Source organism: Cygnus atratus, chromosome 9 (assembly GCF_013377495.2).
Source record: "Cygnus atratus isolate AKBS03 ecotype Queensland, Australia chromosome 9, CAtr_DNAZoo_HiC_assembly, whole genome shotgun sequence".
NCBI classification, from domain to species: domain Eukaryota; kingdom Metazoa; phylum Chordata; class Aves; order Anseriformes; family Anatidae; genus Cygnus; species Cygnus atratus.
In genome coordinates this window covers 11,343,376-11,356,064 of record NC_066370.1, presented here as the reverse complement: position 1 = coordinate 11,356,064, position 12,689 = coordinate 11,343,376, and the positions used below count along the sequence as shown (strand labels likewise).

Below are 12,689 nucleotides of genomic sequence, written 5' to 3'. Positions count from 1 at the left end.
TCAAGCTACCTGCCAGAAATCAAATTTCTTTACACTTGCCTTGAAGTCCTTGTGAATCATTTCCTTGACCAGAAGTCAGTGTTCTTATCAGTCATTTTTCACTCCTCGATGTGTCACGGTGGCAAACAGGCGTGCTTTTCATTTTTTGTTTGTAGTTACCTTGTAGGAGATGAACTGTTTGTGGTGATGGAGTATCTAGCTGGAGGCTCACTAACAGATGTGGTCACAGAAACATGCATGGATGAAGCACAGATTGCTGCTGTTTGCAGAGAGGTAAGAATTGTATTTGATGAGCAGAGGAACAAATGTGCATTCTGTTCACCGAGGTTTTATGGTGCATGTACATTAAGACTAATTGCAACAGTTGCATTCAGTTAGGAAGGACCATTCAGTTAGGAAGAATGCACGACACTGAGAGCAGAAATCAATATTGAAATTAGAAATATGCACAGAAAATAACAAAATGAGTCTAACTTGGAAAATTGTGTTTATAACACAGAAGAGCGATACAAATTTTGAGCTGGATGTTTGAGAATATTAAACGATGGAGCAAATAAAGATGAACTTGATGCAGACTGTCCCTGTCTTGTTTTAGTAGCTATTTTCATAGTATGTGAAATCTGTAGCTCTGCAATGGTTAAACTTTCTTTATGGATTTCTCAAGAAAATAATTCTCCAGAAAATTATAGCTGGAGTAATTTTAAGATTTCAGTATGGTCTCAGAGTTAAAAATAGCTGATGTCACAAGTCATCAGTTAATTCTGACCTGAGTCAGTGTGTCAGCATCCAGTTCAGGCTTGATTTATTACGGCAGAGGGGAAAGTAATTGTATTATCTGCTGTGCAGGAGAAGCGTAGACATTTAAAACCTCATTTGGCTACATTGGCATGACATCTGCTTTTGATGATTCACCCAAAGGGAGGGGATGGAAAGCAAACTTGTACATTAACATGTACGGACAGGTAATGATTTCCTGTGAAACCAGAGCTGGAAGCAGAGAAATGAAAGTAACTATTTACAGTAACAATAGTTACTTTTTCTGAGGAAAAAAGTCTAATATTGAGCTACTGTATTTCATGAGAACTCTGCTGCCCAGAATGTTACATACCCTTCATTCTGCAAATCTGTACCACTTTGCTAAAGCAAATGAAGGCACAAAACACTCGCTGGGGATCACACCCGTGCCAAGTTGCAAATGGTAGAGGTTCTGCTTATATTAAAAGAGAATATCTTGTATGTATTTTTGCCTTTTATTCTCAGATAGCAAAAATAAATTTCATTGTGACTTTAGGCAGAAGGATTTTAATCTAGAAACATGCAAAACCAATACTAATGATGTTCATAACGAAGATGTTCTACAGCCTTTGCTGCGGTAAAGGTTGCTTGCAGGTTGAGAATGAAGCATTCCAGTTGGTGAAACTTCAGGCTAAAAGGCTCTCATTTAGTCCCTTACAGTTCCTCTGTAGCATAAATTTGTGGAAATGGCATGTACCAAAATTAACATCTGTGATTTTTTGGGAACATCTTGGATGATGGCTGGGTAATGAGGAGAAGAATTTCTGGGTTTGTTAAGATAGCAGAGAATTTCTCAGGTTAAATCATCTTTGACCTCATGAGATCTGGAGGGTGTTTTTTTAGCACAAGAGCTTCCTCTGCTGGTTATTTTAAATAGTACCTGTTACATTTTTTCCTCAACACTGGCTGAGGGTTAAGCATTGCTTTTGAATTTATATTCGCATAGAGAAATTGTACTTCTGTATGCTGATTTTTTTTTTTTTTTCCCCCTCATCCAGTGCTTGCAAGCGCTTGAGTTCTTACATGCCAACCAGGTCATCCACAGAGACATTAAGAGTGACAACGTGCTGCTAGGAATGGATGGATCAGTTAAACTAAGTGAGTACCAGAAAATTGTTTGTGTTCTGTTTTCCTTTTCCCAGTAAACTTTGCTTAAGAGAGTGTACATCGGTAGGAGGAGAGCTGACAGAAATTGAGGTGCGTTTTTATTGGATATGAGTAACAGAAGTTCGTTCCATGTTATAAAGTGTATAACTCGCAGGTAGCCAGCATTGAAACTCCAAGGGCCCTCAGACTAGGGCTGAGAGCGTTACTCCGGAAGGATGTTGAAGCAAGCCTGTTGCCACATGAATGTATTGGTAAATATGAAGTAGCTGGCAATACAGTGAAGCAAAGATGCAAATGATTGCAAGAGAAGAGCTGCAGCTAACTGCAGTTGCTTTGCTCATCTTTTCAGATTGCCATGACTTGCCTTTCATGTTTTGCCCTTTTCATTAGAAGGTCAGTAATGAGAAAACTGTATATTATTAACCATTTATATTGCAGTTTAGTCTTACGCTGCGCCTGTCCTGGGTCTCCTTTTCTGGGACTGAAAGTGTAATACGCTTTCATTAATAAAATCATGAAATGACAAAAGAAACTACTTGCTTTTCAGGTAACTGTCATGCATGCATGAACTTGTGTACAGTAAGTCAGTTTCTGGTGTGTGTAAACGTGTGGCAATAGAAATATATTGAAAGCATGTGAAGTAGTGGTCAGGATTGTTGAGAGAGAGGGGCATTACCTGACTTTCCGGTATATAGGAACGTACAAAGCATCAAATGACCAAAGAGTTAAGGCGTGGTGTCTTTACAGTTGGTTAGGAGCTTGAAATGCCATGAAAATGCATCCCAGCAGTATTCCGTACTCAGGTGGTTTGCAGTCTCATGTTAGTTATGAGAAGGAGTATGAGGAAAGATCATGAGCAACCTGGCTTGCTTAGCAGCATCGTTGGATGTGCTGTTGGATGCGCTGCTCGCTTGTCTAGGAGTTGGTTCATTTGTTTTAAAAGTGTTGTATATTCATGCACAAGTTGAATGGGTTCAGATGTTGGTAAGTGAATAGTTAAAATAGAGGGTGTGGCAGGGATGAGTTAGCTGGGGAAGGCTCAAAAATCAAAGAGCTGTCAATGCAAAGAAGAGCATTGTGAATGGACAGGGTAGCAACCTGTGTAAAGAAGCACTGGCCCCAGGAGAGTGGGGGAAGACAAGGACGGAGAGGCAGGCAAAAAGAGGAGTTAGCTATAAAATGTGCTATGTGAAGGGGAGGTATTGTAACTGTTTTGTGTTGAGGCTAGCCCTTCTTTGGCTGTGTGGTTATAGAGCTTCTACGAGTTGGTTAGGTGGATGGTAAAAGTTGCGTTTTCTTCAAGCTCTTTTTTTTTTCCTGGCTTCTGGCAACAGGAGCAGGAAGAGAGGCCAACCTGCCTGTTACCTGAGCACTTTCTAGGGCTGTCTAGAATTTAGATGGATGATGTGGTAATGTCTCCTAGAAGGAGACAGCATCTAGTGGAGGCTGTAATGCACGTGTCCTGCCCTCACCACTAGTTCCCTACCTATACTACTGGCTAAACTGGGATCTACATCTTGTCTGTGTTTTCTTTCATGGTGGGATGGTGCTGAAGGCCCTGTTGGTAGGTCACGAGATACACACTGCTGCTGCTTCTCTAGTGTGTTTGTTGAAATAGGCTGTGCTTTGAGTTGGGTATGACACCTCCTAAAAGGCCTGACTGGAAGAAATGCTGGTGAGAAACTTTGCAGCTTCTGTAGGTTTGCTTTTTTTCCAGGCAGCGTTTTAACAGTTGGGGTGGGGGTAGTTCTTTGTTACACTGTCCTCTTGGTACAACTTAGCATTTCCAGAACTGTGGCTCTTTTGTCGGTACTGCTTGGCATAACACTTTCAAAATTGATTCAAAATTTAAAATTATCTCTCTTTCTCTCTCTCTCTCTCAAACTTAGTGTCAATAATAAGGTAAAATCTGGTTCCTGCCTTAACTGTGTTCTTATTGATGCTTTACATGCCTGGGAAGTGGGAGTGCTGCAGCTGGATAAAGTAACATGATGGAACATGCATTGCTGCTGCACCTGAAGGCTATAGGAATAGGTGACTTTTCTTGTTTTCTTGAGTGTGGTTGTTCTCTTCAGTAGTTACCTTGTGGAAAGGTTTGTTTGTCTAGGTTCCTTCCGCTGAGTGGGGTAGCCTTGTTTCTATGTCTCTGTCAGCTGTAGTACCTGTATTTGATGGCCAAATTGCTGTGAAATGCTGAACTCAATAGCTGCAGAATTAAAATCTGTTTAGCAGGGCAGAAGCTATGGTTTGTAGATTCATGTTTCTTCGTTCAGGCTGTATAACATATTTGCTGTGCACAGAAGAGTTGCCTTTGGTGTTCTGCTTGATTTCTTGTTTTGGCTGCTACCAGTCTAGGAATATTGAAGGGAGGACTGGGCAAAATACCATTCTTCTGCAGGATAATACTTACGTCCCTACTCCAGTGGACAAAAAGCTTTACCTTCATTCAACAAAAGTCTGCCCTGCTTAAACACCTTAAGGTTTTATACCCATTTTGCACACTCAAGTTCGTAATATGGAGAATGTGGTGGGGAAGAAAGAAAAGTCCCCCCTCCCTCCCAAGCCCCTCAAGTGTGGAGGAGTATAATATATGTGTAGTAATAGAGAAGTCTTCTAGGAAGTCCGCTTACATGGGATCCACTGATTTAACTTCTTTTTAAATTCTATTATCCTACAGCCGACTTTGGTTTCTGTGCTCAGATCACCCCAGAGCAGAGCAAGCGCAGCACTATGGTTGGAACTCCTTACTGGATGGCTCCTGAAGTGGTCACACGGAAAGCCTACGGCCCTAAAGTGGATATCTGGTCTCTGGGCATCATGGCTATTGAGATGGTAGAAGGAGAACCCCCGTACCTCAATGAAAACCCCCTGAGGGTAAGAAGTCCAGACATGGCTAGAACTGTTCGTGGGTGTTTACCATGTGAATATTTTAATGGACTCAGTGTGATTCTTGATAGCATTTACGTTAAAAAGAAAACGCCCCAGAAGATGACAAGCTTCAGTGGTTCAGGAAAATTCCTCCCAGAAGAATGACAGCTGTCTTAAATGTGCACTCAGCAGTTCTTCTGTTCAGAAGACAAGTGAAGCACAGCAATTGTACCAGCTTGTAAACTGAAACAGTAGACTTTGCATTCAGTCTTCTGTGCTAGTTTAGGGAAGGTAAATCCATTAGGTTCTGAAAAACGCTGTTTGTGTCAGTCTGATATTTTCTTTGCCAAGGTATGTAGATGTATCTCTTAAGTATCTGCTGCCAAAAGATTTTGAATGTTATTTTGCTACTAGCAAGAATAGGTCGCAACTACCTATAACTGGCATTCTTAAAATTCTTCATCTCATCAGGGGGAGGCAAAGTGGACTGCAGAACACTTTCTCCTCTAGACTAAGGAATCGCCTCTAGGCAAGTCAGTATGACATCTTTTAAAGACTTGGCTTGATTATACGATATTCCTCATTTTGCAGGCTTTGTATTTGATAGCAACTAATGGCACACCAGAGCTGCAGAACCCCGAGAAACTATCCCCAATATTCCGGGATTTCTTAAACCGATGTTTGGAGATGGATGTTGAGAAAAGAGGATCAGCCAAAGAATTGTTACAGGTAAGGGTCAGCTTCTATCACAGCCTGAGATACAGAGGCCACTTGTAAGGTAAGCCTCTGATAAATGGTAAGGTAGACTTGACACCCTCTTCTGTTTTGTGTTTTCCCCTGAGTACTCCAGGGGAGAGTAATATGGGAGGAACCACAGTCATCAAAGATTGTACTTAGTCTTTCTGACTGTAGTCTGTGCCATTATTCTGCCACTGCTAAATTATCCAGTAATTTTTGAATTTACTGTAAGAGAGCCATTGAAGTGAGCACAATGTGACTGAGGGAAGGCATTTGACCAGGGAACCTCTTTGTGGTGAATTACTGGAAAAAGAAAGGCTGAGGCTCTTTTGGGAAGAGAAGGAATGATTAGCAGGCTAAGGGTGCTATGAACTGTTGCATTCTTTGGATCTGTCCCTTCAGGAGCTGTGCATTGATGGTGTTTATGCTGCTATATTTTTGTGGAAAAGTGCTGTGTGGCTTATACAGGCTTTTTAAACGGTCTTTTACTAATTTACTGTTTCTCTCTTCCTGGCAGCATCCCTTTCTGAAACTGGCCAAACCTCTGTCTAGCTTGACGCCACTGATCCTGGCAGCCAAAGAAGCAATGAAGAGTAACCGCTAACATTATTGTCACGGCCTCCATCTTTTTGTTTGTTTTTTACAAATCTTTATAATATATGAAATTGTTACACTTCTGGGGGGAGGGAGGAGATTTGATGGGGGGGGTGGGAAACATCTGCAAAAGGGAAGAAACTCTCATCCAGAAGACACCCAAAATAAATTGTGGTGACTCTAGTGATCCCTTTCTGGGGTTCAGAAGGAATTGAGGACTGAATTACTGGCCCTTCTGTTTTTTCTTTTTTTTTTTTTTTCTTCTTCTCCAGACAGCCCAGAAATGCCACTTTCTGTGCCCAGGGTTTTAAGGGTTTTAATGACTTTGCTGTAACAGCTCCCGTTCATTGTACCCTTCTGGGTACTTTCAATACTTGAATGACCGATTCAAGCTTTCAGAGAGCAGCACTAATTTTACCTGCTGATCTCTTGCATTCTCCTCTTCCTCCCCTCTACCTGTTTACTTTTAAATCTCTCTGTAAGCTCCCATATAACTAGATTCATGGCAAATGTGACAAATGTGAAGGTACATCTTGCCCCTCCTTCCCTTTACAGATTAGCTGTCACTGTACTGTAGAATTAACAACTTGTCTACTTAAGAAATCATAATATGTTGAGATGTATTTTGCTTTTTAAGATGAGTATGGAGAGAGGGGGAAGAGAAGTATTCAACTGTTTTTTGTATGCCTGTGCTCTGTGGACTTTTAATCAAAGATGTGGCCTCTTTGTAGAAACCTCATGATTGGTCAAGTCTTTGGATGTCAGTTTTTGGATATGTAGGTAAGGGTCAGATTCTTTATTTATGATCAAATGATCAACTATAGTCAGGGCAAGAAAACAGTTCCAGCTGTCTTCCTGTGTGCTCTTTTTTTCCCATTAGACTTGCTGGCCAGACGCTTAAGGGATATTTTGCTTGGTGTGGTGGGTGGTTCAAAAACACGTATCTGTTCTCTGACTTTAGCTTTGGAAGTTATGCTGGTGCCTTTGACTTTTTTATTTTACATTTCCCTTCTTTGTATCAAATACATTTTTGTATATGTTGTAATTTTTTCCCCAAGCAAATAATGCATCAACCTATGGTGTTGTCAGAATTTAAGTATTAGAGCTATTTTTTCCAGTTTTGTATGTGCTCTATTTGTATTAATGAAATCAAAACAAGTAATCAGATATGAGGACACTGAAGACGCAGGATGTTTTTTTAATATAGTTTGAACAGAAGAGTATGAACACTTGGAAATGCCAAAGCACTGTTCTGAGAAGACGGAGGCTGAGAAGGGAGAACAGTGCCTTCAGACATCGATGGGGCTCATTTGGCTGGCTAGTTGGAGGCTGAAGAGACTTGATGTGTCACGCTGATCCTTCCTCACTGAAAACACGCCAGCCAGAGTGGCTGAAGTCGAACATCCAATGCAAGAAAAAGTGCCTCCTTCTGAGGGACAGTGAGTGACTTCAGTGTTGATTTCTTTGAGTGTTAATGGGGCAAGCGTAAAAGAGTCTGTGCCCCCTGGCTACTTTCGGCGCTGCAGTCTATGCATTTCAACTTCCCAAACAGTTTAATGAAGAACTAACTGTAGTTACAATGTGCCAAATGATTCTGTGAAAGAATAACCCATTACTTTACTGGGATTTTATCACTTTCCCAGTGGGCAGGACCTGGGATAGACAGGCTTGCTGGGTATTGACAGAGGACCCTAAATAAAATTTACGCACACTTTTACAAACGTTGCTGGCAAAAGATAGAAGTCATTTTCAGATGTCAGTGTTCGTATAATGATAGAAATAACTGCGTTGGGGACTGGTAGCCAAGGTATGACAAAACTAACTTCCAGCTGAGAGCAGCCAGCCAGAACTGCTGAGCCTGTTTGTGCTTTTGAGGGGAGAGGGGAAGCAGGGCTAGGGTCCCAAAATGCCTGGTGTAACCCATCAGCTTCTAGGAAGTGGCTTTGTACCAACAAGATGCCTTACTGTGCAGGGAACTGCAGTGCCACACACGGTTCAGTTTGTGTTCTGCTCTTGTGTGGTAGGCACCCAAGTAAATGACGCTAGCTACGACATCAGAGGACAAAATCCCTCTAGCTGTAAGTGTGAGAATAGCTACAGTTTAAAATTCAAGATAGTGTCTCATTTCAGGCAAATAAATAAATCTAGATGCATTTCCCGGGCAAAAGGTCTTGCAAGCCACAGACGCTGTAACACTGTAATGATAGTGCCCCTGGTTTGAATGCGTCTGGCTTCCTGATCAAACGAAGTAGCAAGGAGGCTTGGCTGAGGAAAAGAAAACTGTCTTGCTGATGATTCCCTCGGTCCATTGCTGGCAATGGACTTTGTGAAACTCCTTGTGCTAGAGTTAAGGTGGGAGCTTTTCTTTTTTTTCTTTCTTTTTTTTTTTTGATGGCACAGACTAGGCAGTAAGATAAGTATAACTTGTGATAAATTTAGAATTTTTTAAATAGAAAAACATGAAATCATAAGTAATTTTAACTTATTAGTTCACTTTTATTGATGAATGAGAATGATCTTAAACTTATATTATGAAATTTGTCCCATTTAGTGTACTTAGGAGACGGTTTCCAAGCTTACAGTCATCCTAGCAAACAGGACTTAGCCCGATCCAGGAGTTTTACAAAACATATCTCGGTGCTTGCTGTGTGACCCAGAACGGTGTTTAGCTCTGCAGTAGCAAAGTGTACATCTCCTCAGCCCCATGCAGCAGTGGTGTCGTTAAAGGGTGATGTTTCTTGCCACCTGCTGCCAGCAGCTGGGGTCAGAGATGAGCTGGATAGTGACTGAACTGGCAGAGAAGGAAAGCTTCAAGGAGGTTGCCATGCTGTACTTCTGTGTCTTAGTGGGTTGGGCATCGCTTCTCTAACGATGTCAGCTGTATGTGTCTGCAAAATTAAAAAAAAAAAAAAAAAAAGCCACATTTTTTCCCTGGAGGGAGCAGACGAGCATTTTTAAGACTTGCTGCTGCTCGACTTGTCTAGGGTAGACAAATAGCGAATAGCCGGAGTTTGAGCAGATGCTGAAAAGGAAGGGATTGCTTCTGAAAGTGCTGGGATTCCCATATGTCTCACTCGCCTAGGTGCCAGCATAAGATCCTGAATTGGATTTTAATCCAGCCTGCAGGCAATACATATGGAGTGTAACGTCCTGTGGTGTGACTGGTTGGGTGTACGGGGCTGGGTAGCTCGTGGTTGGCATGCATGTTTGCAGGGAATGTTTGACTCCTGGGATTTTTGTTATCATGGAATAAATTGGATTTCTCATTGAAAGCAACCGTGGCACTGGGAATGTGCACTTTGACCTGCCTGGGTGTTAGCAAGGTGCGCTGTGGGCTTCCCCTTGCTCTCAGGCGCGGGGAGGCCCAGGAGGTGCGGGCAGAGTAGTTGCAAGATGCTGGGCTCCCTTGTCAGAGGGGGGTGGGGGTGACTGGGGGCAGTAAAAAAAAAAACAAAAAACAACAAAAAAAACCTGTTAAAGGTCTTTTCAGCTGGCGTTGAATAAGTGTCTTTGGTCTGTTTTCCCTCTGTCCCTCACACTGTCGGTGGAAATGGAAGTGGGTGCAAGCTTTCTTTTTATTTTTTTTAACTGTCTTCAGATTTTAATGTTGCCTTTTGTGTAATTTAATCCCATTATGTTATTTAATTGTTACTGCAATATTAACTACTGTATTTGTTGACTTTGTTTAATAACTGTTCTTTCAGGGCTAGAAATAAACTTCTAAAAAACATTTTTTTCATCCCCTTCCCCGTCATGAGTTTATGCCTTCTGAGACGAGAGTAAATGTTCAGATGTCTTAATGAGATTAGCAAAATGTATTTTTGTCATTAAGCTTCTTATGAATGCTTTACGATGGATATAATTTTATGCTGCACTAGTCCGTCCTGTTTCTTTTCAAGTATGATTACTCATCAGTCTCTGTACCGACCTCATGTGATAACCACAAGCTTTCCTTGCCACCGCATGCTGCTGACAGTCAGTTACTCCAGAGCACCGATGGGGGAGAGCACGTCTGGAGCACCCTCTTTTTACCCATCATCATAGAGAGATCCTGTGCTATTTTGTGAAGGGAGCAAAGCAGCAGCCTCTCAAAGACCAGCCTCGTTCATCTCAGTTGTCTTTCACCATCCACTCGCCTTAGGTAGCATTTTGTTAGGGAGGGAGGGACTGGTGGACCAGTAAGCTGCGCTCATGGCAATGTGATGGTGCAGTAACCTTTCCAAACAGGACTGTTTGACTGTGAATATCGTCCAGAATCCTGCATGTATAAATATGGCGGTGTGGGGAGCGAGCTGTCCTGCCTGTTGGGAAGAGGTGACTCCAGGTTCAGCACCGTCCCCACTGATCGGCTTTTGACCGATCAAGCCAAGCGCAGGAGCTGGGTGTCAGCAGCTCACCTGGGATTTGGGGTGAGATGGATGGTGGCCATTGGCAGGCTGTGGAGACTTGCTCATGCTTTTCATCGGAACTACAAAAATGCCGTGACGTGTTAGCATTGCAGTCCGGTTAAAGGAAAGGACACCAAAATGAATTTACCTTGGGGTTAAAGTTGTGAAAGGTGCGAAAGGGTAAAATTGTTAAAAAGGTGAAATCCAGGTGAATTTTCTGGCTTGGTTGTGAATGTCAAAGACTCAGGTTGTGCCTTTCCTGTGTGTTACTGGAAAATCATCTCTTCCCTTTTTTTTGCATGTTGTACAAGCCTTGCTCATACTGCTGACAAAAAGACATGAAGAAACCACTCTTCGTCAAAAGCCTTTTCAACCAGATGTAAGAATGTCATTTTGCACAAAGCACTCTCTCTTCAGGTTAATTAACTTGTTGAGGCGTCTTTGTCTTATATATAACTGACCCTTTATGCATTTAAACTGATGTTCTCTAGCACTGCTTTTAAGTGATGTTTGCATTTCATTTATGGGGGAAAAAGCTGTCCAGAGGAGGGAGAAGGTGTTTAGGGGAACCTGGATACTGGTACTTGTGTTGCTTCAAGGTGGGCAGGATTTTGGCTTAGTTATGATTTGTATAAGTTGGGAGTTGCTTGTCCTTGCTTGGTAAACGCAAGAAGGTCTTGTGTGAACTTGCTGTGCACTTGCTTATAGGTGGCCTATGCCAAAAAAAACCCACCCCCATCTTTTTTTGATCAGTTTGTTAAAGATCAGGTACTTTTAAATATTGTGCATCAAGTTAAAGCCACACAGTCTTGCTGCGAAGTTGGGGGAAATGACTTCTCACTTTCAGGGCTGCAGATCGGTTGCAGTGAATTAAATTGCAGAGCTGAGCAAATTATTTGGACTGCGCCAGCAACATACTGGATGAATGAAGAGTGGCTGAAAAGGGTCACTTTTTGAATTAGTTTTTGCTGTAGTACGTGAAGAAAAGGTTTCAGCGCGCTTGTTGTGGCTCGTGTACAAGCACAGCAGTTGTCTGCAGATGCCTGCTCCCAGTGACTTGGACAGCTGTGTTTTTTCCTTTCTTTTAAACTTGTGTATTGCTGTGAAGATTGTTTTTAGTAAAAATAGCTGTATTGGTCAGCCCTGACAGTGTCTTATGTTCCTCTCTCATATAAGAGAGAGAGAGGTACGTGAGACTGTGTTAAGCTCAACTAAATTCTTGATGTTGCTCTCAGATGTGCAGAGGAAGCAGGTTTTTCTAAGATCTTTTTCTTTTCCCCTGCTTTGAAGTCCAGACTAATGGAAACTTTTTTTTTTTTGAGGGAAAATGCAGACAAGTGAGCGCAGTGAATTTCTGACTGTAATTTTTCTGTCTGCAGTCTGTTGTGAGGGGGGAGAGCAGTGGTGATGCAGCTTTCCCTTTCCACAGTGGTGGTATTGCTTTTCCCCTCTCCTGTCCACCAGCCAGCGTCTTGCAGGGAGGATGTCTTCCAGCACATCATAATGTCATTTCAAAACCCGTTTACCTATTGATCTGATCATTGAAACAGCCTGTAGGGACTGGTGATCTATATAAATAGACGGGATTTGCCCGCTAGGAAGTTAAATTGCTTGATGCTGAAAAGCCACCGGGCTTCTGCTTCCTCAAAAATTCCTCTGGCACTACCAAGCGACTTGGAGATGAGTCAGGAGAAAGGAAGACGGGACTGGAAGAACAGAGACGGTAGGTCTCGGTGCACAGACTCAAGTTTCTGGTGCTTTCTGAACGGCTTGTGAGTAACGGCTCGGGCTTGGTATAACTGGATCAAAGGAGCGGGTGCTGATGTGGCAGGGCACATCCTGGAAGCCCTTTTCCAGGTGCTCTTCTCTGTGCTGGGCACGGGCCTTATAGGGACCGACTTCTCCCTTGAAGTCAGGTTTCCTACAGCTGACGGTGATCCATCTTTTTATTTATTTTTTTCCTCCCAGTGGATGTTCCATGGATTCGGGTCTTCTTGTGAAATTATTCCTGGCTCTCCTTGAGCCCGTTTGGCTGGCTGCCTGCGGGAGTGGGGAGCCCAGCGGTGGGTTTGCGCTGCCTGGCCCCAGCAGCTGGTACGGGGTGGCTGCTCATGGGGTTTGGATAATGGCTTTCCTGCCCAGTGAACTCGCCTTAAATAACCCTGAGGAAGCTGTATGCAGCTGTAGCTGCTACCTGTT

General features: G+C 42.6%; 1 protein-coding gene across 8 annotated transcripts in view; it reads left to right on the top strand.

Moving 5' to 3' along the window:
- PAK2 (p21 (RAC1) activated kinase 2) overlaps positions 1-9,841 on the top strand; it is a 46,096-nt gene extending 36,255 nt beyond the window's left edge. For all 8 annotated transcript variants that reach the window (XM_035545059.1, XM_035545054.1, XM_035545060.2 and 5 more), the window contains 5 exons: positions 156-273; positions 1,794-1,893; positions 4,580-4,776; positions 5,362-5,499; positions 6,026-9,841. In XM_035545059.1, coding sequence (XP_035400952.1) covers positions 156-273; positions 1,794-1,893; positions 4,580-4,776; positions 5,362-5,499; positions 6,026-6,112 — 640 coding nt within the window. In that variant the 3' untranslated portion in view covers positions 6,113-9,841. The remainder of the gene's footprint in view (positions 1-155; positions 274-1,793; positions 1,894-4,579; positions 4,777-5,361; positions 5,500-6,025) is intronic.
- Positions 9,842-12,689: the final 2,848 nt, after the last annotated feature.